This window comes from Simochromis diagramma, unplaced genomic scaffold (assembly GCF_900408965.1).
Source record: "Simochromis diagramma unplaced genomic scaffold, fSimDia1.1 OVJJ01000026.1, whole genome shotgun sequence".
Classification (NCBI taxonomy): Eukaryota; Metazoa; Chordata; class Actinopteri; order Cichliformes; family Cichlidae; genus Simochromis; species Simochromis diagramma.
This window is the reverse complement of record NW_024386985.1, coordinates 2,171,734-2,192,592: the sequence shown is the minus strand read 5'-3', so window position 1 is coordinate 2,192,592 and position 20,859 is coordinate 2,171,734. Positions and strand designations below refer to the sequence as shown.

General features: G+C 39.6%; 2 protein-coding genes across 4 annotated transcripts; one reads left to right on the top strand and one right to left on the bottom strand.

Moving 5' to 3' along the window:
• Nucleotides 1-353: 353 nt before the first annotated feature.
• On the bottom strand, nucleotides 354-6,588 carry akr1a1b (aldo-keto reductase family 1, member A1b (aldehyde reductase)). 3 transcript variants are annotated; one of them, XM_040040022.1, is made up of 9 exons: nucleotides 6,405-6,588; nucleotides 3,676-3,771; nucleotides 2,903-3,022; nucleotides 2,579-2,730; nucleotides 2,102-2,297; nucleotides 1,813-2,012; nucleotides 1,362-1,434; nucleotides 1,183-1,269; nucleotides 354-668 (listed from the first exon to the last, which is right to left on the bottom strand). In XM_040040022.1, exons 2-9 carry the CDS (start codon nucleotides 3,754-3,756, stop codon nucleotides 603-605), a joined length of 975 nt encoding a protein of 324 aa, XP_039895956.1. In that variant the 5' UTR covers nucleotides 3,757-3,771; nucleotides 6,405-6,588; the 3' UTR covers nucleotides 354-602. The 3 variants fall into 3 exon arrangements, with proteins under 3 accessions (XP_039895956.1, XP_039895954.1, XP_039895955.1); XM_040040020.1 differs by lacking the exon at nucleotides 6,405-6,588 and adding an exon at nucleotides 6,270-6,379; XM_040040021.1 differs by lacking the exon at nucleotides 6,405-6,588 and adding an exon at nucleotides 4,739-5,021.
• Nucleotides 6,589-6,986: 398 nt separating this feature from the next.
• On the top strand, nucleotides 6,987-20,795 carry uhmk1 (U2AF homology motif (UHM) kinase 1). The gene is made up of 9 exons (XM_040040018.1): nucleotides 6,987-8,310; nucleotides 8,941-9,070; nucleotides 10,089-10,275; nucleotides 11,064-11,261; nucleotides 11,368-11,462; nucleotides 11,541-11,617; nucleotides 11,710-11,808; nucleotides 11,941-12,029; nucleotides 12,528-20,795. The coding sequence occupies exons 1-9, from the start codon at nucleotides 8,010-8,012 to the stop codon at nucleotides 12,672-12,674; spliced, it is 1,323 nt and encodes a 440-aa protein (XP_039895952.1). The 5' UTR covers nucleotides 6,987-8,009; the 3' UTR covers nucleotides 12,675-20,795.
• Nucleotides 20,796-20,859: the final 64 nt, after the last annotated feature.

The following is a 20,859-nucleotide window of genomic DNA, read 5'->3' as shown; positions in this document are numbered from 1 at the left end:
TTAGTTTCATGGCCTGCGTTTTTAATGAAATTTAAGTTTCATTTCTTCTATATCAGGATGCATTTGGTTTTAATGCTTGCCCCATGCAAACCATGGATGTCATGCTTGTGAAACAGGTTGTTGGGTGTATGTAAGCCTTCTTGTAGAACTGCACTCACAATTCACAAATTACTATTAAGTACTTGACTGTATTATACAGACTTGTTTTTTTGCATGATTGAGGTGGTCATGTAGACCAGATGACATGAATGGGTTTAAATGGACACACCAAACAGAATCTTAAAAGCACTTTCTTCTAAGATATAATATTAAAGAGACAGCTTAAGCCAATAATCATTCAGTGAAATAAACGCTTGCAAGGGAAGTAACAAAATGTTTATTAAAAAATTAACACATACTGTACGGTGTTTTTACAGTTACCAGTTTTTCTCTCTCAACCACCAATATTAACTTGAATTACTCTAACGGCAAGTGCAGAATTGAACAAAATCTAAAGACAAACTTCGATGGCAGGACCCAGGAACATTTATTGGTGATGTGGGAAGGTGAAGGTGTGTTGATGGGGTTGTTGAAGGCACAAATTCAGGCTGTAGTGTGAGTTGTCAATATGGGTCATTGAAAGGGTAGAAGGGATGTCCGGCATCCCTAGGAACACGCTTTCCTTCCACCTGCAGTAACAAAAGTTAAACACATTTAGCTTTTTTTGTTTGCATTTTGCAAGTTCATGTGTTAATTCTTGACATCAACTGCTTTTTCCTGTTTAACCAAAACTGTCTGAAAAAAACGTATTCCACTATGGCTTAGCTGGTAAAAATCAACCATCTCCTTTGAATAAATTATTTTTTAAAAATGAGCCAACTTAATAATTCTTTAATGACTTTATTGTATTCAATGAAGAGATGGAACATTTAATATTCATATAATGAACATTTTCCAAATCACACATAAGAGCTCCATAATCCAATATAAACTAACTTCAACCCACCCCCATCTTCATAAGCATAGGATAGGTATAGTATTTTTATTATTTTCAGCTCGTATTTACAAGATTTACACAAACGTTGTGCAGTGTTGCATCTTTGTCTCTGCTCATCACTGCAGAGCTGATGTAGACAGTAAGAGCTCCTTAGCGGTTATGTCCCAACATAAAGATTTATTAGAGTACTGATTAAGTCCACTTACTTCGATCATTGGTACGATGTAGCGCCAGCCTCTGGTCAGTGCTGCGATACTTTTCATTTCTTCTGCTTCAAGGGTAAAGTCGAACACCTGACAACATAACAAAACCCTTTACATACAACACAACATACCTCACTGTAGCTGGACCACAAAATGTAACATTTATTCAAATCTCACTTCACCTGTATGTTTTCTTTGATGTGGGACTCGGTCACACTCTTAGGGATTGTTACGACTCCACGTTGTGTCTGCCACCTGGAAATACAGGATTTGCGTTGATGTGAAGCTGCTGAAGGGTTTCGTCACCATACCAGTGTGCATTTCTGCCCAGAGCATCAAGCACACAAGTTTTATACAAGTAGTATGCTGCTTTTTTAGCTTTAGTTTGCTGTTTTAAGACTAGAAATGTGAGTAAAGGTGCCATGCACTACACAGTTTAGATGCATACTGAGCTACAGACTAACAAGCTGAATCTGGATGTGTTTTTGATGATATCATTTGAAATGTAAAATTGGAAACCTTAAGAAACAAAGAATGTAAAAAGGTTGAAGATAAACAGAGACAGTGTGATCTTTGCTAAAAAAAAAAAAAAAAATGCAGAGTACTTTTGGATATTCTGATCTATAGATTTACCTCAGGAGAATCTGAGCTGGAGACTTTTTATATTTCTCTGCAAGGGAAGAGATCACAGGCTCCTCCAGCAGGATGGGTTCGTTCGGATGTTTCCAGGCTCGATCAGCAGACCCCAGTGGACTGTAGGCCGTCATCACCAGGCCCCGATCCCGACAGTGGGCCAGCAGCTCTATCTGGGCCAGATAGGGGTGGCACTCTACCTGTCCAGCAAAATTGAAGCAATACCAGGGTCACCTCCGGCATTTTACAAACACCTTTTATTACCATCAACATCACAAACATCCTGTACCTGAAGGACAGTTGGTTTGACACTGGCGACCGACAGGATGTCATCAATCTGCCTGCTGTTGAAGTTGGACAAGCCAATGGCTCGGACAAGACCCTTTCCCACCAGTTTCTCCATGGCAGACCAGGTCAGCTTGTAGTCTGTGTCATCATATAGCAAGGTGCCATCCTCCTTTCTGGGGAAAGTAACGTCTCCTCGTCTAGGAGCAAGCCAAGAAGCTCTCAAAATACAGGCTTGTTTATCAGTTTGTACATCAACTAACTTTTAAGAAATGTCATAATTTTTTTATAAACATTTTTTAATGAAGTAGTATAGTTCTTGTCAAAATAGTTTTCAAATCTAACTATTAAGCTGTGAGCAGATTAACTTGGCATAAGATAAGATATACAATAATCCATCAGTTATCTTAATATAACAAAGGTGGTTTTGGGAACATAAGCTAACTGTCTCATTATTGGACCATGTGGAGGCTGAGCTCACTGAAAGGCGTAAGGCCAGTGGATGAGGTAGAGGTCCAGGTATTCAAGTTTCAAGTCCTTGAGGGTCTTCAGGAGGGCTGGCTCGACATCATCTGGATGGTGCTTGCTGTTCCACAGCTTGGATGTGATGAACACATCCTCTCTTCTTAGGGACTGGAGCACAGAACACGATAGATATGAATTCTTTGTTTATTTTGGTTTTAAAGACAGTAGTAGACCAGACTGGTCAGTAAAGTCTGACAGGCCTAGAATCAGTTGCTCTCAGGGGACACATTTTATGTGTGTTTTTACTGGAGCTTTGAACAGTTTGGTGAAGCAGTTCTACCTTTTCAGGTCCAAGCTTTTCCTGCAGGGCTTCTCCAATCTCAGCCTCATTGCCATAGATGGATGCACAGTCAATGTGGCGATACCCAGCTTCCAGTGCCCAAATAACTGCTTGTTTCACCTGTTAGAAATAAATATACAAGTTTCAGTAAGTACCCATACACGTACTTAATGTTTGTACCAAAAAATCTAAACTTAACATCCGAATCTGCTAAATTCTCAGACCAACAAGTAAAAAAAAATAAATGGGCTGCAATTACCGGACATAAAACAATACTATATTAGACTTTCATTCACTGGATACTTAGAGCTTATCAAAAGATTTCTTGTCCACTTGGGGGCAGTGAAGCATATTGATAGGAATTTATGGGCAAAATCAGTTTAAATGTAAGACAATCTAAATGTAATAAACTGTATTTTTCCCCATTTCTAATATATTGAAAATAATATATGGTGAAAATAATGTCTTCCCCTCGTTCCTGTCTACTCTTCATTACTACCCTGTCAATATTTTTTTTTTAAAAATAATAAATAAATAAAATAGACAAGAAAAAAAAAAAAAAATCCAAAAAGCTGAGAGAACTGCAGAGTTGAATTAGTAAAAAACAGAAAGCACTTCTCAGTTTACACATGCCAATTTAATTAAGGATACAAAAAAGTGCAACTTTATTGTGTGACATTAAGACGAAGGAAAGGGGTAAACGCAACGCCATTTTATTTTATTAGAAAGTCTCAAATGGCTTAAAAACAGGAGGACAGAAGTGCAGTTTCTACCTTTCCAGGCTCACTCTTCCATGTTCCCAGTCCAATGAGGGGCATCTTGCGCCCTGTGTTAAGAACTGCAAAGTCATTCATGCCTCTCAGAAGCACCTTAAAAAGAAAAGCAGAGTAAGAGCCAGTCAGTGAGACCTGCTCAACTCAGGTGGCTGTGAAAAAGTAGGAAGTGTGTACACCATTCGGTAGTTTTATACTGCATAAACTGAAGACAAAGACAAGGATGCACACAAACACAGGTCTTAGGAGAAACTGACAGCAAAGGAAATATATGACGGTGTAACAACAGTATGTCACAGTTTTCACAGTATAGCATTATTATTGATATTCTCAGGTAGAATTACCAATTATGCTTTGAAAACAGAGTTCAAACCATTAATGAGTCCAGCAGGTACAGCTGGACAGATAGGATTGTTGATCCATATACTTATTATCCCAAACATCACAGTCAAACAAATGAATATAAATAACAGCTGAAGAACTGGTAGAGCAACTGTCCAACTAGTAAAAGGAAGATCCAATTAAACTCATATTGACTGACAAATGCAAGGAGAGACTGTGCAAAGCCTTTATAAGTGATATATCCATATCAAAATTTAGCTTAGATTAAACACAAGATCTCATGATGAGAATGCAGCCAGAACACTAGAATTAAGTTTGTATACAGGAGTAAAAATATTAGCTTATGAAAAACATTTCTGAATTGAAAGCTTGCACATCTTAAAGTATGAGAATTTCCAAAGTTGTTTTTGCACCAAAGGGAAAAATGAAAAGCTGAAAAGGAAGCATGAAAGGAAATGAAGGCTGCTGACTTGCATTTTCAACAGCTAGAGGGATGTGATCATTCCCCTCACTATATAATAATTACAATACTTCAAATAAAAAGACCTGAAAGTAAGAAACTTGAAGATTTTTCTCAGAGTTGGATTTGAGATTCAGCAGACAAAGAAATTTCTCAAAGTGCACTCACACAAACATTAATTATACAAAACCCATATATGCAAAATTGTTTCTCATCTAATTTTGAACACCATAGAAACACATCTGCTTTGATAATACCTACCATAGATGTGTATCAGTCAATAAGTAGTGCAAGCCCGGATGTAAAAGAGCTCAGTGTGGCAGCGTGTAGAAGGAACTACATTCCTGTTGATCCAAGACACCTCTCTGACTCGCACCGCCTAACACAAACACTATCTGCTTGTTCCACATTCCCATTCCTCTCAGACATCTTCCACTGATGGCATAAATAGTATCTGCTTTCAGCTGCTTCCGTATTCACCAGATTTTCTTTATGTCTTATGCAATTTCAAAGGGATTTGTGTCTCCTTCTGGGTGCCTGCTAGGGATGTTTCACTTGTTAGGCAAATGTGTAAACTACTACACTATGAAGCCACAAAGTTTAAAAAAAAAAAAAAACACAACTCCACACACACAACACCACATCAGTTCTGGTGGCTACTTGGTGCCTTTTGAGATTTTGAAGGCTTGATCACTAGATAACAGAGGGTGGAGTAACTTTCCTCGGAAACAATTTAGTCAGAATCTACAAATGATCTGTGAACTTCTTGGTTATCATCTACTGACATCAGTAGCTTTCACTAACAGGCCCACACACTTTGTGGTTCCCACATCAATGTCAGCTTTTAAGCACCTGATGTCTTTCTTTGAAAACATTATAGAGAGACACATGACACTGTAAAAACTGAGCATTATTGATAGAAGTATGATTCCAGAGGGAAGAAGGGCAGTTTCTTTGTTTTGGCTGTTGAATGCATGCATGCATGCATGCATGCATGCAGTTTTATATCCAAATGACCACTGAAATGGCTCCAAAAAAAAAAAAAAAAAAAAAAAAGTGGTCGCCTACAAGGTGCATGCTGCTTTTTGCCCTTTGAAATAGTTCTATTGTTGGTTGAAGATAAAGAAGAGGGAGAAGTGGAGGCCGTGTTCAGAGGCTAACTAGAAAATGACTTTTATGGTTATAGAGCTATATTTTGCCCTGTTTCAGCAGGTCTGACGGCTCTTTTTGATGTCGTATGTTAAACTTATTTTCCTTTTGCATTCTTTTTTTATTGCAGGAAAGGAAAGCGGTGTTAATTTGGTTTACAACTCGACTGACCAATCTGCAAAAACACCAGTATTTTCCAGATCTTTCAAAAAATCCCTGAAAGTCAGCTGGTTTTCTGGAAAGTCACGCGCCCTGCCACACCTCAATACCACTGTCCTCGCGCTCACTGTCCTTCGACATCCAAAAAACTGCTGACCCCCCCCTTAACAAATCTGCAAATAAGGAGTGACGTTTGTATTATGTAGCAAATGTTAGCAAACAATGCTACACTTAGTAAAGAGGGAGCTACGCTTAGATAAAGTATTGTGGCTGTGTGGTCACTCGGTGGCTTCGCTTGTTGCTGAGATTGTCTTCAGGAGAAAAAAAATGAATGTAACAGCTGCTCGTTAAAAACATCAGCCGCCACACTTTCTGTTGAAATAACAGACGGCTGCTGTTGTAGCTTCTATTGAAGTCAACTCTCACATTCTCTCGCGTTACTCCCTTTAAAGTCGGTTTTTAGTAGAAGTCTGCACACACTCACCCTGCTGCCGAAACCGACACACAAACGGCACAGCGTCTGCTTTAGGAGCAGACACTTCAGTGACTGCATGCTGTAAAATTATGTGACGTGAATTCTCCTTCGCGGCTCTGTGCTCACTTTGATTCGTCAACTTACTGTTTCAAGGTTTTAAAAGCTGCCGACTTCAGTCAACGACCTGTTCCGGTTGTCCTCCTGCAGCGTAGGACCACTGTGCATAGAGTGCTGTTTTCTGCTAAATGTTCAAAAACACCACCTCATCTTGTTGACGTTTTCCTTTTCCGGTATGATAGTTCTTCCATTTCCGGGGAATTTAAAGGTAGTTCACAGAAAAATAATAATAATAACGTAAAAATGCAGAAACCGTGTAATAGAACGGGAAAAGGTCTACTCTGAAATAAAGTAAAAACTATTGGATAACGAAATTATCTTAATTTAAGGACTTTCAAATAGTTACTAGCTTTAGTGGCTTACTTTGCATATATCGGATATCAATCCAAATGTAATTTATCTAGAGAACAAAAGAAGCGATGTTCCATTTCAAATTTACGTCGTTTTTATAAATAATAAATAAACAAATGAATAAAGTCCTTCGGATGTCCCCAAGTATGTTATTATGTAGTAGGATATTAACGAATATGCATGATATTTTATCAATGATTTAAAAGAAAAATGTGGGTTTCCCCCATATGGGTTTTTCTTTCTTTTGGGGCATATGGGTGCCCCAAAAGACAAAACTGCTGTGGGCTTTGTGTGGACACATCCACCTGGGACGCAGGTGTGTCAAATGTGGGTTTGCCCTGCTCATACAGCCCCACAGTTCACCTGCTTTTCTTAGGCGTGATCAGGAGGGACAGGATTACACAGTCCTGTGAGTACATTCGAGAGACAGTTGAGGCTGAGCAATTTGGAGACAAAGTTAGAGAGTCATGTGCAGAGGAGGGGTAGCGGATACAATGGACAGAGGATGTTAAATACTGAGCTGCCAGACAGAAGGAAAAGAAGACCTCAGAGGAGACCCGTGGAGGTATTTACACAGGACATACAGAGTGTTGGTGTGACAGAGGGGGGTGTTAGGGATAGAGTGAAATGGAGACAGATGTAGCCTGTGATGACTAAAAAAAACGGTTAAATATTAGTTTTTGGGGTTTTTTTTTTTCAAACTACGTTTTAGCTTATAGTTTAATTTTAGTTAACCATCATATATTTGTTTAATCTGAAATAGTGTATGTACACTCCCTACCGGTAGGGGGCAGAGTGCTGGAAAAACATGCACCACCAACAAGGAAGGAGGGTGGTAGAAACGGAAGTAAGATCAATATCAACAACCTGAGTTTACAACTCAAGTTGAACTTCGCTGCAGTAGCGGATAACATTTCTGAAGTTATTGTTATAACTTCTTACGCTTTAATATTGTCCGGTGCATTATGGGGGAAGCTTCAGCCCATGCGCTGTGGCGGCGGTTTATCTCTGTGCTCAAACTCAATGGCTAGTTTGGAGATAAGTTAGCTCACTTTCTGTCAGCTGACTGGCTTGAACTTACTTTGGCCGTCTCGGGTAGAAAACTGTCGTCTGATATGCTCGGATATTGCTTTCGGGTTAGTTTGAACACTGACGTAGGCTTAGTCAGAGAGTGTTCTCGCTGCTGTTGACGCGTCCCGGTACAGTCGTCTTTGCAATGATCCTGCAGCTGCTGCCACCAGTCATCTAGCTGGCTCCTCTCCTACTTTCCCCCCTCCCTTAATGGCTCACTGCGGCTCCTCCGAGCCCAGCGCAAAGGTACAGGCCCCGCACCCGGACAGCATCCTGCCCCCACAGGGCGGCGTAGACCAGAGCATGAAGCCGGTGCTGTTTGAGATCTTCGGCGAGCTTTGGACCGTCCAGTCGCGTCTCGGCCAGGGAGTCTCGGCCTCGGTGTACCGGGTCAGTTCGGGCAGAGCCACTGCAGCTGTGAAGGAGTTTCAAGCCGACACTCAGGGAGGAGATTACGGGTATCACAAGGAGAGGTCCGTGCTGGAAGACATCCAGGGACATAAAAACATCGGTAAAAGCCTTATTTCACTTGTGTAAAACGTTTGCTCTCATGTGAACCATTAAAACAGTTGCATAACAAACTACTTTTCTTTTCCTGTATAGAAGCACAACCTACCTAATCATTCGTTTACAAAGCAGACGTAGAACAACCTCACATATCTGAAAAACTGCCATTTCAACAGTACATGTGTATAAGAGATCAGAGTGGATCTACAACAGCGGAAAAGCTTAATAGGAAGCATTTTTTAACCAATAAATGTCAAATGTATTAGAAAATCACTGCCTATTTTTGCAGTATTTGCTTAGAAAACCCAGTCATCTGATTTGTCCCCACCCTAGTTTGTTTATTTCCTTTATAATAACTCATGAACTCATATCTAGTAACATGCTAGTCTTCAACACCTTCATCTGGCCTTAAGTAGTTCTTAAAAGTTGTTGTGAGAGCTTAACTTCAGTGGATTGTAATAATCCATTTATGTCATGGGGATCATGTCTGTACAGATCAGCAAGATGGTCTTATACTGGTATGTCTTTCTGCTGGCATTGCACTGTTTTTGTTGAAAACCTCAATGAAGTTCTAAGTAATATAATTCTCACCATGTGTGTAACGATGCATTCTTTTCCCCCTTTTGTTTCTCAGTCACACTGTATGGAGTGTTTACCAACCACAGCTCTATGGGTGTGACCACACGCTGTCTTTTGCTGGAGCTCCTGGATGTCAGTGTGTCTGAGCTGCTGGTGAGGCGCAACAGTAGTACCCAAGGTGTAAGGTAAGTGAGGTGATATCACTATTGTGTGGAGTAGTGATTAAAAGAAGCCATAGCTCGTAGGCAGTATGGATGAAACTGTGAATAGATAGAATGCTGATTGGTTGAAAGCTGAACTGGAACAGATGAGAGCACCAGTGAAGTTAACAAAGTGAAAGAAGTGGGGGAAAAATAATCAAAGGTTAAAATAGCAGCCTGAGAACCTCAGGCAGTAGCTGCATGTTCGAATTTTATTTCATTACAAAGAAGTTCTTTGTATGGTATGACTTCTTCTCAGTCTTCTGGGGGGCGGCACAAACAGGAATAGTTGTTCCACATATGACAGTAACCCCTGGTGACAGCTATCACATGTAGACAGTTGTCTGCAAAGCTCTACATAGGACCGAGGCACAACCAAGCCAATCCCATTACTCTGTCTATGGCAGATTCAAATCCTTACCATGTTTCATTTGCATTTCCCCACCATCCTGACACTGTCAATAGTCTCTGCAAATGACAAAATTTTATGATTTTGATTTGTACATGTCTACTTTTCAACTTAAACTGTCAAAAGTTGGTGGCATTTCTCATGGCAGTAGTTTCTATATTTACATTACAGACTTTTGCAACGTTATGCGTTAAATCTTTTATTACCTTCTAAATACATTGGACAGTAACATAGTTTTCTTTTCCTAAAGCATGAAGAGAAGGCTTCATGTTTTGCCATACTCGTGTACTGTGTCAAAACCTCATTCAAGCAGCACATAATGCCATCTGCTGGTCAAACAAATATGCTGCATGTATTGTGGCTGTACTACAACATAAAGTGACGTATTGTGGGATAGTTTGACAGCACTATTTATCAGTTGTTGGGAGTGAAGATTGTTCAGTTTTCCTTTTTTTTTTCCAGATGTAATACAAGATTTTTAACAATATAAACAGCATCTGGACCAGTGATCATGTTATATAATAAATAATGTTAGATTTTGTTATTGCTAAGAGGATGTGAGCTGTGTAACATCCTAGTTCAACATTTGTTTAGAGCCCAGCAGGGCCACTCCATGTGGCTTGTCCAGCACTGTGCCAGAGACATCCTCGAGGCTCTCGCCTTCCTTCACAAAGAAGGCTACGTCCACGCAGACCTCAAACCACGCAACATCCTCTGGAGCGCTGATGACGAGTCCTTCAAGCTCATTGACTTTGGCCTCAGCTTCAAACAGGGAAACCAGGTGGGTTTTTGTTATTATTCTCAATATTTTAAGCTCAACAATTTATTCCCTAACATTAAAAAAACATGATGCAATGACTGAAGTTAAAGATGTGTTTTTTTACAGGAGATTTTCTTTAACTTTAAATATTGTTCAACAGATTTTTTTAAAAATCCAGAAAAAGGTGGATGTGGTGGAAGATACAGGTTCATTCAATAGTGAGTTTGGCACTGATTAGGTGGGTTTTGACCAGTTTGCGATGGAAGCTAGTCTGTGGTTTCCTGCCGTTGTTGCAGGATGTCTGCAGGTGCAGATGAGACTAAAGAGAGGTCTAGGTGTTAGAAGACATGGATACCTCGGGAGACTTTGCGTGGCAGACTTAGGGCAGACGAAAGAAAGCTGACAGCCAGTAGCGGGCTGCTGAAAGCAGACCATGAGAGAGCCTGAGCAATTTGGAGATAAAGCAGCTGTTGTTATTCCAAGCTTCACCTTATGAAGGCATTGAGAGTTTTTCCTCTTATTGACAGAACTTCTTAACACAAGGCTCTCTGTTTGTCTTCTTGGTTGGAGCTGAACCAACTAGCGATTGAGTTTAAGCTTTTATGAATCAGTCTGTATCAAATGCATTTAGAGCACATTATTTGAAAAGAAATAAATGCACTTAATAGAGATGACTAGAACAAATGTTTTGTGCTCATTTTGTTTTTATGTTAGCTAAAGATAAAATAGTGTGTATTTAGATCTGAATGTTAGTAAAAGAGGATCAGGGATAGCTCTGTTTGTGAAATTACGACATCCTTATCTTGCAGGATGTCAAGTACATCCAGACAGACGGGTACCGCGCACCGGAGGCTGAGCTTCAGAACAGCCTGGCTCAGGCGGGGGTGGAAATGGAGGGAGACTCGGGCTGCACGGCCGCCGTCGACCTGTGGAGCCTGGGCATCATCCTGCTGGAGATGTTCTCAGGAATCAAACTCAAAGACACCGTCCGCTCGCAAGAGTGGAAGGTATGGCAAAGCTCTCCAAGTTTTAAGCAAAGAAAAATCTAATAACACAGACCTTTGGTGCAATAGAAAGACATGAGCTTACACAGTATGGTTTTCTGCCCTGCAGGATAACAGCGCTGCCATTGTAGACCATGTCTTTGCCAACAACAGCCTGGCATGCCCTGCCATCCCCGTCTATCACCTCAGAGACCTTATTAAAAGGTAAAGAATCATCCACTAAACAGTGAAGTCTTATCATGATGGCTCTGGTTGTTGACTCATGTTACTTTGTGTCTGCAGCATGCTTGTCACTGATCCAAAACAAAGATGCTCAGCTGAAACTGCCCTGCTGAGCCCATTCTTCAGTATTCCCTTTGGTAAGTGTCAATATTTGAGACATTCACCAAGATAAACACAACTCTCTGGTGTGTTATACTTAGGTGTGTGTGTGTGTGTCTGTGTGTAACAGCACCTCACATTGACGATCTGGTTCTGCTGCCTTCTCCTGTTCTGCGTCTGCTCAACCTAATCGATGACAGCCACCTGCACAATGAGGATGAATATGAAGGTACAACAGCATGATTTTTACTTTGTTTTTTTCCATATTTTTGTGTTGCTTCTATCCTTCACTGATTTCTCGAAGCTTTATTAATCCATCGCTTGCCTCAGTTAAGTAAAAATGTCGGATTGTCATTCCCAGATATCCTGGAGGACATGAAAGAGGAATGCCAGAAGTACGGATCCGTGGTTTCTCTGCTCATCCCCAAGGAAAATCCAGGGAAAGGACAGGTGAGTCTTTTTGTCCTTCTAAAGCTGCTTTTTAAACTTTCCTTCTAAACAAATACAGCTTTTTCATACCTTTCAAATGAATTGAAATCTGAGAGGGTTTTAATCTTCCGTCATTTTACAGTTGCTGTATTTTATTAAGAGAAGCCTTGAAAGAAAACATTACAGTTCACACTTCCTTTGCTGCTGCAGGTTTATATTAAAACATGACCGATCTTTTGTTTATTTGCAGACTTTTCGTCTCACTGTATATAAATGTATATCTATAAATGCAGTTCAGAAGATTGATTAATAATGCAGTCATTACAGCAGAAAATGATGACACATTTATTTTAAATTTATTTACCTTTATTTAAACATGAAGTCCCATTAAATCAGATGTTTTATAAAGGAAAATTGTTTGCAGCTCATTATCTAAATGAGTTGAAAGCATGTGTTCAGCATAGCTGTGAAATGCAAACAAATGCACCCACTAAATCTTCATTTCCCTTCTGTCCACAGGTGTTTGTGGAGTATGCCAACTCCAGCGACTGCAAAGAGGCTCAGAGGCTGCTGACAGGCCGCACCTTCGATGGGAAGTTTGTCGTGGCTACCTTCTACCCTCTGAGCGCCTATAAAAGAGGTTACCTCTATCAGACTGTCCAGTGAACTTTTAAATCCTCAATTTACACCTCAGCATAGTTTGCATGTTAAAAACACAACTGCAAAGGTCACCAATGAGTAGCTGCCCTGCAGTTTAAGCTCTTTCAGATATGAGTGAGTGTAGTTCTCCATGCAGTTTTCTACAGCAAATCTGTGTTTCATGCAGAGTGCAAACTGAGCTGTGGTGAGCCTCCGCCTTCAGTCTGTGTGCTCTTTTTATCCATCCAGTGCTTTAATATATACTAGATCTGTCTCATTTAATATCTGTTAGCCAGAGGCCTGCGTTCTGGGGACCGCAGTGCCTGTTCGAGCTTCCGTATCACTTTCATTCACTCATAAAACCTCCCATCAGAGTTGCAAGATGAAAAATTACAGCTGCATTTAAAAACTTCTAAAGGACATCTCACTTGATAAATATATCGATAGAGACTTTATTTCATCAGCTTTATACAGAATGCTGCTAAAAACATGTAGCAGATGTTAAGTAGTAATTTAAAGGGAGTTTTATGCATCAAACTCAAAACTAATGACAAAAACACCCTGAGAATCACACCCCTTCAAAGTGAAAATTTACTGTGGTGAAAGCATTCTGTTAATATTGCCTATTTATATATCTTTTTAGGTTAAACATTTTAGAGGAAATGACATGGTACCAGGGGAATATCCAGGTGTCTTCTGCCTGTTTTCAGGGAGATATTGTTTGACTAATGCTTCCACTAGCTGGTAGTTTTCACTCACTAACTCACTGCCATTATCTGAGCAAGCCGAGGGGTCTCTGCACCCTCTCCTGTAGCCTTATGCGTCGTAGCCTTTCATTTAAAGCCAATGTGCTCTATTATCTATTTTGATTATTTTCATTGTGTGTGAAACCTTTCAGAAAAACATGCAGTAAGCATAGTTGTTGTTTTTTTTCACTGCAGCACACAAGCAAGAAAATTAAGAGATAAAACTGAAGAACTAGTAGGTAAATAAGCCTGTGAACAAAAAAAGGTTCCAGCAGAGGCGAAAATGTTTTCTAACTTCCTCTAACTTGAGCCAGTGATGTGTTCCGTTTACCTCGTAATTTTGTAGTCCGGAGCCAAAGCATTAACCAGATATTGGATGCAGATGTGTGCAGTGGGACATTGGAGATTACCCTGATCAAGTGGTGTAAAGCCACTACCTGGAGGATATTTGTAGCCTCTTTAATTAGGACTTTTTTTTTTTTTTTAAGACAATCTTGAGTTGGTACAGTCCGTGTTGCTGTCATCACTGTTTTTAAATCTTGCACATTGTGGCTTTAAAGGCTGTGCAGTACTGTTGCAAGGTGAAGGCTACTGTACTAACTAGATAAGGTTTAATATACGACAAGCTTCCAGTGTGTTGGTGCATGATCCAGGTGATTGATTGTACACTGCCAGCCCAGTGTTGTAGCATCATCGTCCTGTGGTAGTTAGTACTTTTCATACTAAAGCCAGTTTCTTGAAATGCTGCTTTTTGCATGATGAGGGAAAAAAAAGAAATCAAAACAAAACATGTAGCCTTGAGATAAAGATTTCCTGGAGCCAACAAAGTTAATATTTTGCATCTTTTAGCAGCAGGTTTTGGTGTTTTTGCAGTGGAATGTGTTTTTTGTTTTCTTGGTTTTATTCTTTTCCATTACTGGGTTTATAGTAAACACCAAGACCTCTCTGAAAGTATTTTGAAACATCAGACAATTTCTACACAAGTGCCCTATGACATTCACAGGCTAGCTAACTAACCAAAATGCTGCTATGACAGCTGATTGTGCTACAGCGGCATGTGCTTATAGCTAAAGCCTTTGCTGATGCCTTATGAAATAACCTTCCAGCAGTTTTAGTGTCCACACAAATTAAAGTGGACTGTTACCAACAATAACCTGGAACAAATCATTTTTCTCTATTCCTTCATTAGTTGCTCACTGCTAATTTTTCTTCTTATAGCCTAAGTAGCTATTAATCAAAAGCTCGAAGCTACATTTGACAGTGCAGGTGTTAGCTGCGGTAAACACTAATGCTAATACTGCAAGATTCTAGAAGTGAAATTCCCGTTATATTCTTCATGTTGATTTTGATCGTGAGCTGTAATTTTGTAACCATCCAAAGCAGACTGGCTACAGGCGACAACATTATGAAGCAGTGCTGTGTGCTCCTGTAGAAAGCAGATAGCAACCTTGTTTTAACAAAAAAAGCATTTTATTCATAGTAGAGTAAAATGGAAAAGGAACTACTTCACCCACAATCACGGCCTAAATCCTCAAATTCTGACTTGAATCCTTCTTGAAATGGAAAAGCCACAAACAGTGATTCCAGTCAGGAACAAAGCCCTTTACTCTATTGAGAACTTCTACTTTACTACATACGCAAACATCAACTACAAAATATATTGACAGCTATTATTTTACAACACTATGATGGGGAACACGATTAAATTCAAGAAGGCTGAAAGTTGTTTCCTCTGGAATCTGGGGTGTGCAGTGCATTGTGGGTTGTCTAGTTCCTTCTCCGTTAAAAATAACTTATGCGCATATTATTGTACCTTTTGCTTTTTTCCCTTTATTGTTTTTAACCAAAAATCTTTTTTTTTTTTTTTTTTTTGTTTTTTTTTTTTTTATGATTCACCTCGTAGCTGGTTGGCTTGGTTTGAGGCTTTGTTACGTCCCCCCCCCCCCCGAAGGGGTCTAGACATGCGAGTGAGGGGAGGAGTAACCAATGAGTCCAGAACAGAATGAAAGGAAAACAGGCAGGTGTTTTTAGTAAATAAAATAGTCTTTATTATAGATAATCTTAACATAAAGAGCCGGCAACGCCGTTCTACTAATAACACTTGAAAAAAGGAAAAACAAAGGTTGCAACAACAAAGAACACAACAACCAAACAAAAACTCCACACCACGAGGAGGCACTTCCAGGGGCCCACAAGCTCACCCTATCACTAGTAGCAGCTAGCTTTACTGCCGCCGAGGCCCACAAGCCCACACTACTCACGTAAAGCAGCTATACTATTTCCTCAACTCCACACTTCAGGCAGGATAACTACACACCAAGAACACCCCACCCTGCTCACGGCTCATCCCCAGCTTATATGACCCCAGAGAGGTGATTGCTGACTGGGCCCAGGTGGTAAATGAGTCCAATGAGCAGCAGCTGTGTCCTGGGGAGAGAGAAGAGCAAGAGAGAGACAGAGGGGTGGAGCAAGAGAGGAGGAGGCGGAGAAAAACACCACGCCCACACAAGGGCAGTATCAGAAGGCCCAGCTAGGGCCGTAACAGGCTTAAAACTCTTTAACTTTCTGAACAACAACATGTAAAGTGCTTTGAGTCCTTAGAGTAGAAAAGCGCTATATGCGAACCAGTCCACATCAATGGAGAAAAGGGATGGGATATTCACTTCTAGAACCGGAGCTCTTAGAAACATGGGTGGTTACTGTTGAACTAGCAACAGCTAGCAACAAAGCACCTTTGATTATATTAAACTGAACAAAGGTTTTTTGTTTTGTTTTTTTGCTCAAAGTTACCCTTACAGTTGACCCATTATGCTTTTCCTTGTTTTCTGCCGCTGAGGGCAGATTTCCATAATATATCTTGTGTTTTGTGAGGGTTTGCTAGTCAGAAGAAATCTGGCTCCAAGGGAGAGGAAACAATTTGTTTCAGACAGGGTGGACTGAAGAGTAAGGCTCAGTATGTGGTAAAAGGAGTTATTCTGAAGAGTGAAACATGCAGTCACTGTATTGGAGTCCAGTCATAATGATATTGAGCTGGCGTAATAAGTCTTCTTTAAAGTCTGGTGTGTGAAAAGCAGCAGCTGGGTATGCTGCTGAAACATAAAAACGTGATAGAAACCAGATGGTGACGTCGATGAGGAGAATAAGTTTATGCATTTATACTCCTTTTTTTTTTTTTTTTTTTTTTTTTTTTTTTTTAAATATAATCCAATTTCATTTGGATTATACTTAAAATATAAACTGAAAGAGAAACAGCAGTGTTATCCTTGGAAAAGTCTAAAGATGTATTTTTCTACAAACTTTATGTTTTTGCCTGAAATGTGAATTCCAAAGTTGAGAGCATCTCTGTTGAGTTGAGAGCTGAGAGCATCGCTGCCCTGAAATCTTGATTTTTAAAACTTGAGTCCTTCCAACCACTTCATGGTAAAGCAGGTTGTAGATCTGTGGCATGTAAGCACATTATGTAACTGTAAAACAGGGATAAATAAAAAAACACCCCACATCTACTCACCCAGTCAGATTAATTAATTGGCTTACAAGGTGTTACAAGGAGAGATTGAATATTGTGAATGAATTCCTTGTTTATGTGGAAAATAGTAAGCTATTCTCCACCTAAAATGGGCTGTAAGGGTGGTTTCACTACTCATGAATACGACTGGGGCCATCCACAGTTTCTTTTGGACTGCCAGCCACAACACACAATAAACCAGAGAAGCACAGAGAGGAAGTTAAAGATGTTCGACTGAAAAAGAACAGAACATGAATCCACACTGTTGTCGTTAAAGCGCTGCAACATGGTTAGTTTCATATGTTTTTGTCGTATATAATCAGTTGAGTTGAGTTGTGGTTTTTACTGTTAGTAGTTTATAGTGAAAAGGGCAAAGCAGGTCTGTCTGTGGCTGCACCTTCAAAATGATAATGTGACCAGCTGGCTTTTATAAACGAATAGAAATACTCGTTGATTTTATGAAGCGTTTGTTACCTGAATGTCTGAGTCCAGTGCTGCTCTTTATTTCACTGGAAGCATGAATATAAAAAGAAAATGCTTCCACAGAGCTGTGAGAGAAAGACGTGGGGGGAATCCTTTGGCAGTTTTAAATGTTTGAGTGGAATATTTATTCAGGTTGCAGTTTTTTTTAAGGTGTTTGCTGATGGTGATGTGAGCTCTATGATGCAGAAACAATGTTTTTTGAGTTTGTTTATGATTTTCTTTAGGTAAACGTGCAGTGTGGAGCTTTGTCTCTGGCAGTGGAAGTCATTTCATCAACACTGTTAACGCATGCTGACCATGATTGTTTTTAGACACATCATCAGAAACTCTTCTTGGAAGTTTCCTAGGGTTTTTCCACTTTCCTCTACTCTCTCTGCATTACTGTGGTTGCTTAACTGTTCAGTTTCGGCAAGCCAGTTATTGCTGGATAGGCATAAAACACGTTGCTACCAGTGCATCAAATTTAAAACTCCAGTACTCTATGAGCAATCATAAGCTTAATAAGCTTTGTGTTTAGAAAGACCTTGATTGTCTGCCACAGTCCAGCTTTACATTTTGAGATTGGGTAAAGTTTATTTAGACTTTTGTTTTTTAATATATTAGTTTAAAAAAACAATTTTCTTTGCTCAAGGCAGAAAAGACGCTCAGCGCCGCCTCATGCTGCTGGCACTCGCAGCAACTCGAGCAACTGAAAACGTACGCTGGCCTGAAAGTTATCCACAGATGGTTGTCTGGCTGCATTTTTGAAACCCTGCAGATAGGAACTGCATTTATGTACTTTTATCACTCAGAATAGAGCAAAGTGTGAGCAAATCAGAATATCCACGGTGTTGTTACGCCTCCTGTTTACGCCCTCTGAGGCTTATATCTCTATCTTGTCTCTGAGGCAGCTTCTCACTTAAGACTTAAATCCATTATTTTGTCTTGATAGACTTCTTAGGCACTCAGTTAAGGTTGTTGATTATAAATTTATTTTCTTCATTTATACGACTGCTTGTTGCAGCACTAATGCACACTACTTTATGTGCGAATGCATTAGTGTTTGAAGTATCTGGTTCTCTGTGTGTGTTTGTGGCATTAGAGCTCCTTCGAGTATTTTATGATGTTGTTCAGCAGAGAAATTAAAAATATTAGGGTTCAGAGGTGGGCGATGATTTTCTTTGTCTTTCTTCCAGTTAGCTGTCCCACTTTTGACCTGCATTTGAGTGTGTGTGCAGAGGATTTTGATCCTTCTTTTCCCCCTTTTTTTCAATTTCATCCTGCCTGCTCTTGTAGTCTTCCATCCTTCTTCCCAAATCCAATGCTGTGATTCAAACGTGGCTCATAAGTGTTTACTTTTCCAACTTTTTTAAGTTGTAAAAAATGAGATTTGTTCTCTGCATATTCCATCTGCTTCACTTAAATTCTGGGTTTGTTTTCCTTGTAGCTGCTAGTGAATCAAGGTGCAGCTTTAAGTCAGTCCATTTTCTATATTTCTGCCATCAAAGATATATTTTTTCAGAGTGTACTTTATCTTCACTGCACATTTATTGTGCATCTAGATAGTGTCTTATATGTGTGCACACCTGTGTGGAGGATGAAATAGCAGTGAAAAAGTTAAACGCCTTCTAGCTGTGTGCATGGCGTGATGTGTAATGTGTGCTGGGACTATACTGCTCCATCAGCATGTGTGTGGTGATATGGCTCTATATACCAGCTTGCTTGCAAAGGCAATCGAAAAATCCTTTGAAATGACAAACAGGGAGTCAGTTTAGAGCTGAAGAGTGAGTGAATATGAAAAAGTGCCGCCAGCTGTTTAATCTTTAACACAACTGTTGTATGATGTCCTGTTATTGAAAGCACATTATCAAAGGAATATCTTGAAATTCTTTACAGCACAGCATATAAAAGCTGAAGATTAGATCAAATATAAAGAACATCAGCTGCTTCATTTACACAAAACATCAACTGACAGTGAAATGAGCGAGCTAAACGTGAGCAAGAACACTACAACAGTAGAAATGTCCTGTTGGTTCAGTTTTTTTTGCTGAATTTGAATTTAACATGCTGCATATTGACAAAGTGTTTAGAAAAGTGTTCTTCGTGTGAATAATTGTCATTTTTCTTTTTAAATCTTTTAAAGCTGCAGTAATTGTTTCATTTTCAATCCAAACAATAATTCTACATGGGTTAAGGAAAAAAAAGCTCTCTGGAGCTGAGGAGACAGTCACTCCTTATGACATCTTTCACGTTACCCTTTGTCATTTGACAACAAAGACACTGATTAGTGCAGCTTTAAAAGTGTGTTTTCTGCACAAACAGGTCCCAGAGGACTGACCTGAGTTTTCTTTTCTTTTTCTTTATAATATCTGACCAACTACTGTTGTAAAATCAGGTTTTGGTATAAATGCCAAGCAGGCAGCACAATCTCTGAGGGCTCAGAAATACCAAATCCAGACCGGAGTACCAGCTGAGTGAAACCAAATGATGTGAGAAGCGAGAGAACTTGCACAGTAATTGTTGTCATTTCGAGTCCGAACAAATAAAAAAAAAAAAAAAAGGTCTTTTAGTGTAATCATTTAAAGAGTCGAAAGACAATCCACAAGACAAGTGTTGCCTTTTGTTTTTGGTTGAGGCCTTCCTGTTGATTTTATGTTTGAGAAGCAGTTTACTGAATGTTAAAGTTAGATGATCTTCCAGAGAGCAGTGGGTCCATTTCAAGCTCAAAACTGACTGATTGCTCATAAATCACAGCGATGTGAGGATTTCTGTCCTCAGTGATGAGTCCTTCTTACTGAATATCCCACTGGTCACTGAAAACAGATGATTGTTTTTGATTGTTACAGATCATCTGCTTAGAGAAAGCACAATGTAAGAAGGTCACTGTATGCGAGATGCATGCAACACGTGTGAACCTGTGTGTGTTAATCCATTCTATAGAGCCTTCCAGATCACAGTAACCCATGGCACTCACTGTGTTTGAGTGTATCACAATAAAAACAATGCTTGACTTGAAACTGCAGTCTGTCTGGTGTTTCGGGACTCGGGATTTTCTCTCTTTTTCTCTCAGAAGTCTTAAAAAGACCCCTATATGTAGAACAAATGTTCATTTAACAGTCCAAAATGAAAGATGGTTGTTATTTCCAGTATAAAATGATATTTAATAAATTACATTACTGGGATAAAAAGTCAATTTGTGTTTTTTCTGCGGTTCATTCTGTCCAGTAATATGGAGTGGAATGCCTCTTAGTGGTCACTGTTGGAACTGCAGTCAGCAGGTATGGTGAGAAACCATCTCAGCATGGTTCAAACTCAGGAATTCCATTTACCAGATTGATGAGGTTTGGTTAGAGATCCTCTAAGGTCTTGTACATTAGTAATGAGGTAATTGTATTAAGAACTGAAGATGCCTCGTGGATAAGAGGTGAAAATCTTAAAAAAAACCAACAACTTGAAGTTCAGTCGCCTTTTTCTCAAGCTCTTAAGACTAAAGGTAATT

Excerpts from the sequence above, each read along its gene's own strand:
- akr1a1b (XM_040040020.1), bottom strand. The coding sequence starts at position 6,338 with ATGCAGTCACTGAAGTGTCTGCTCCTAAAGCAGACGCTGTGCCGTTTG. Across the intron at positions 3,772-6,269 it reads GTGTCGGTTTCGGCAGCAGG|GTGCTTCTGAGAGGCATGAA; the intron begins GTGAGTGTGTGC and ends TTTCTTTTTAAG. Across the intron at positions 2,013-2,101 it reads TCAAACCAACTGTCCTTCAG|GTAGAGTGCCACCCCTATCT; the intron begins GTACAGGATGTT and ends TTTGCTGGACAG.
- uhmk1 (XM_040040018.1), top strand. The coding sequence starts at position 8,010 with ATGGCTCACTGCGGCTCCTCCGAGCCCAGCGCAAAGGTACAGGCCCCG. Across the intron at positions 11,463-11,540 it reads CTCAGAGACCTTATTAAAAG|CATGCTTGTCACTGATCCAA; the intron begins GTAAAGAATCAT and ends TTGTGTCTGCAG. Across the intron at positions 11,809-11,940 it reads CAATGAGGATGAATATGAAG|ATATCCTGGAGGACATGAAA; the intron begins GTACAACAGCAT and ends TGTCATTCCCAG.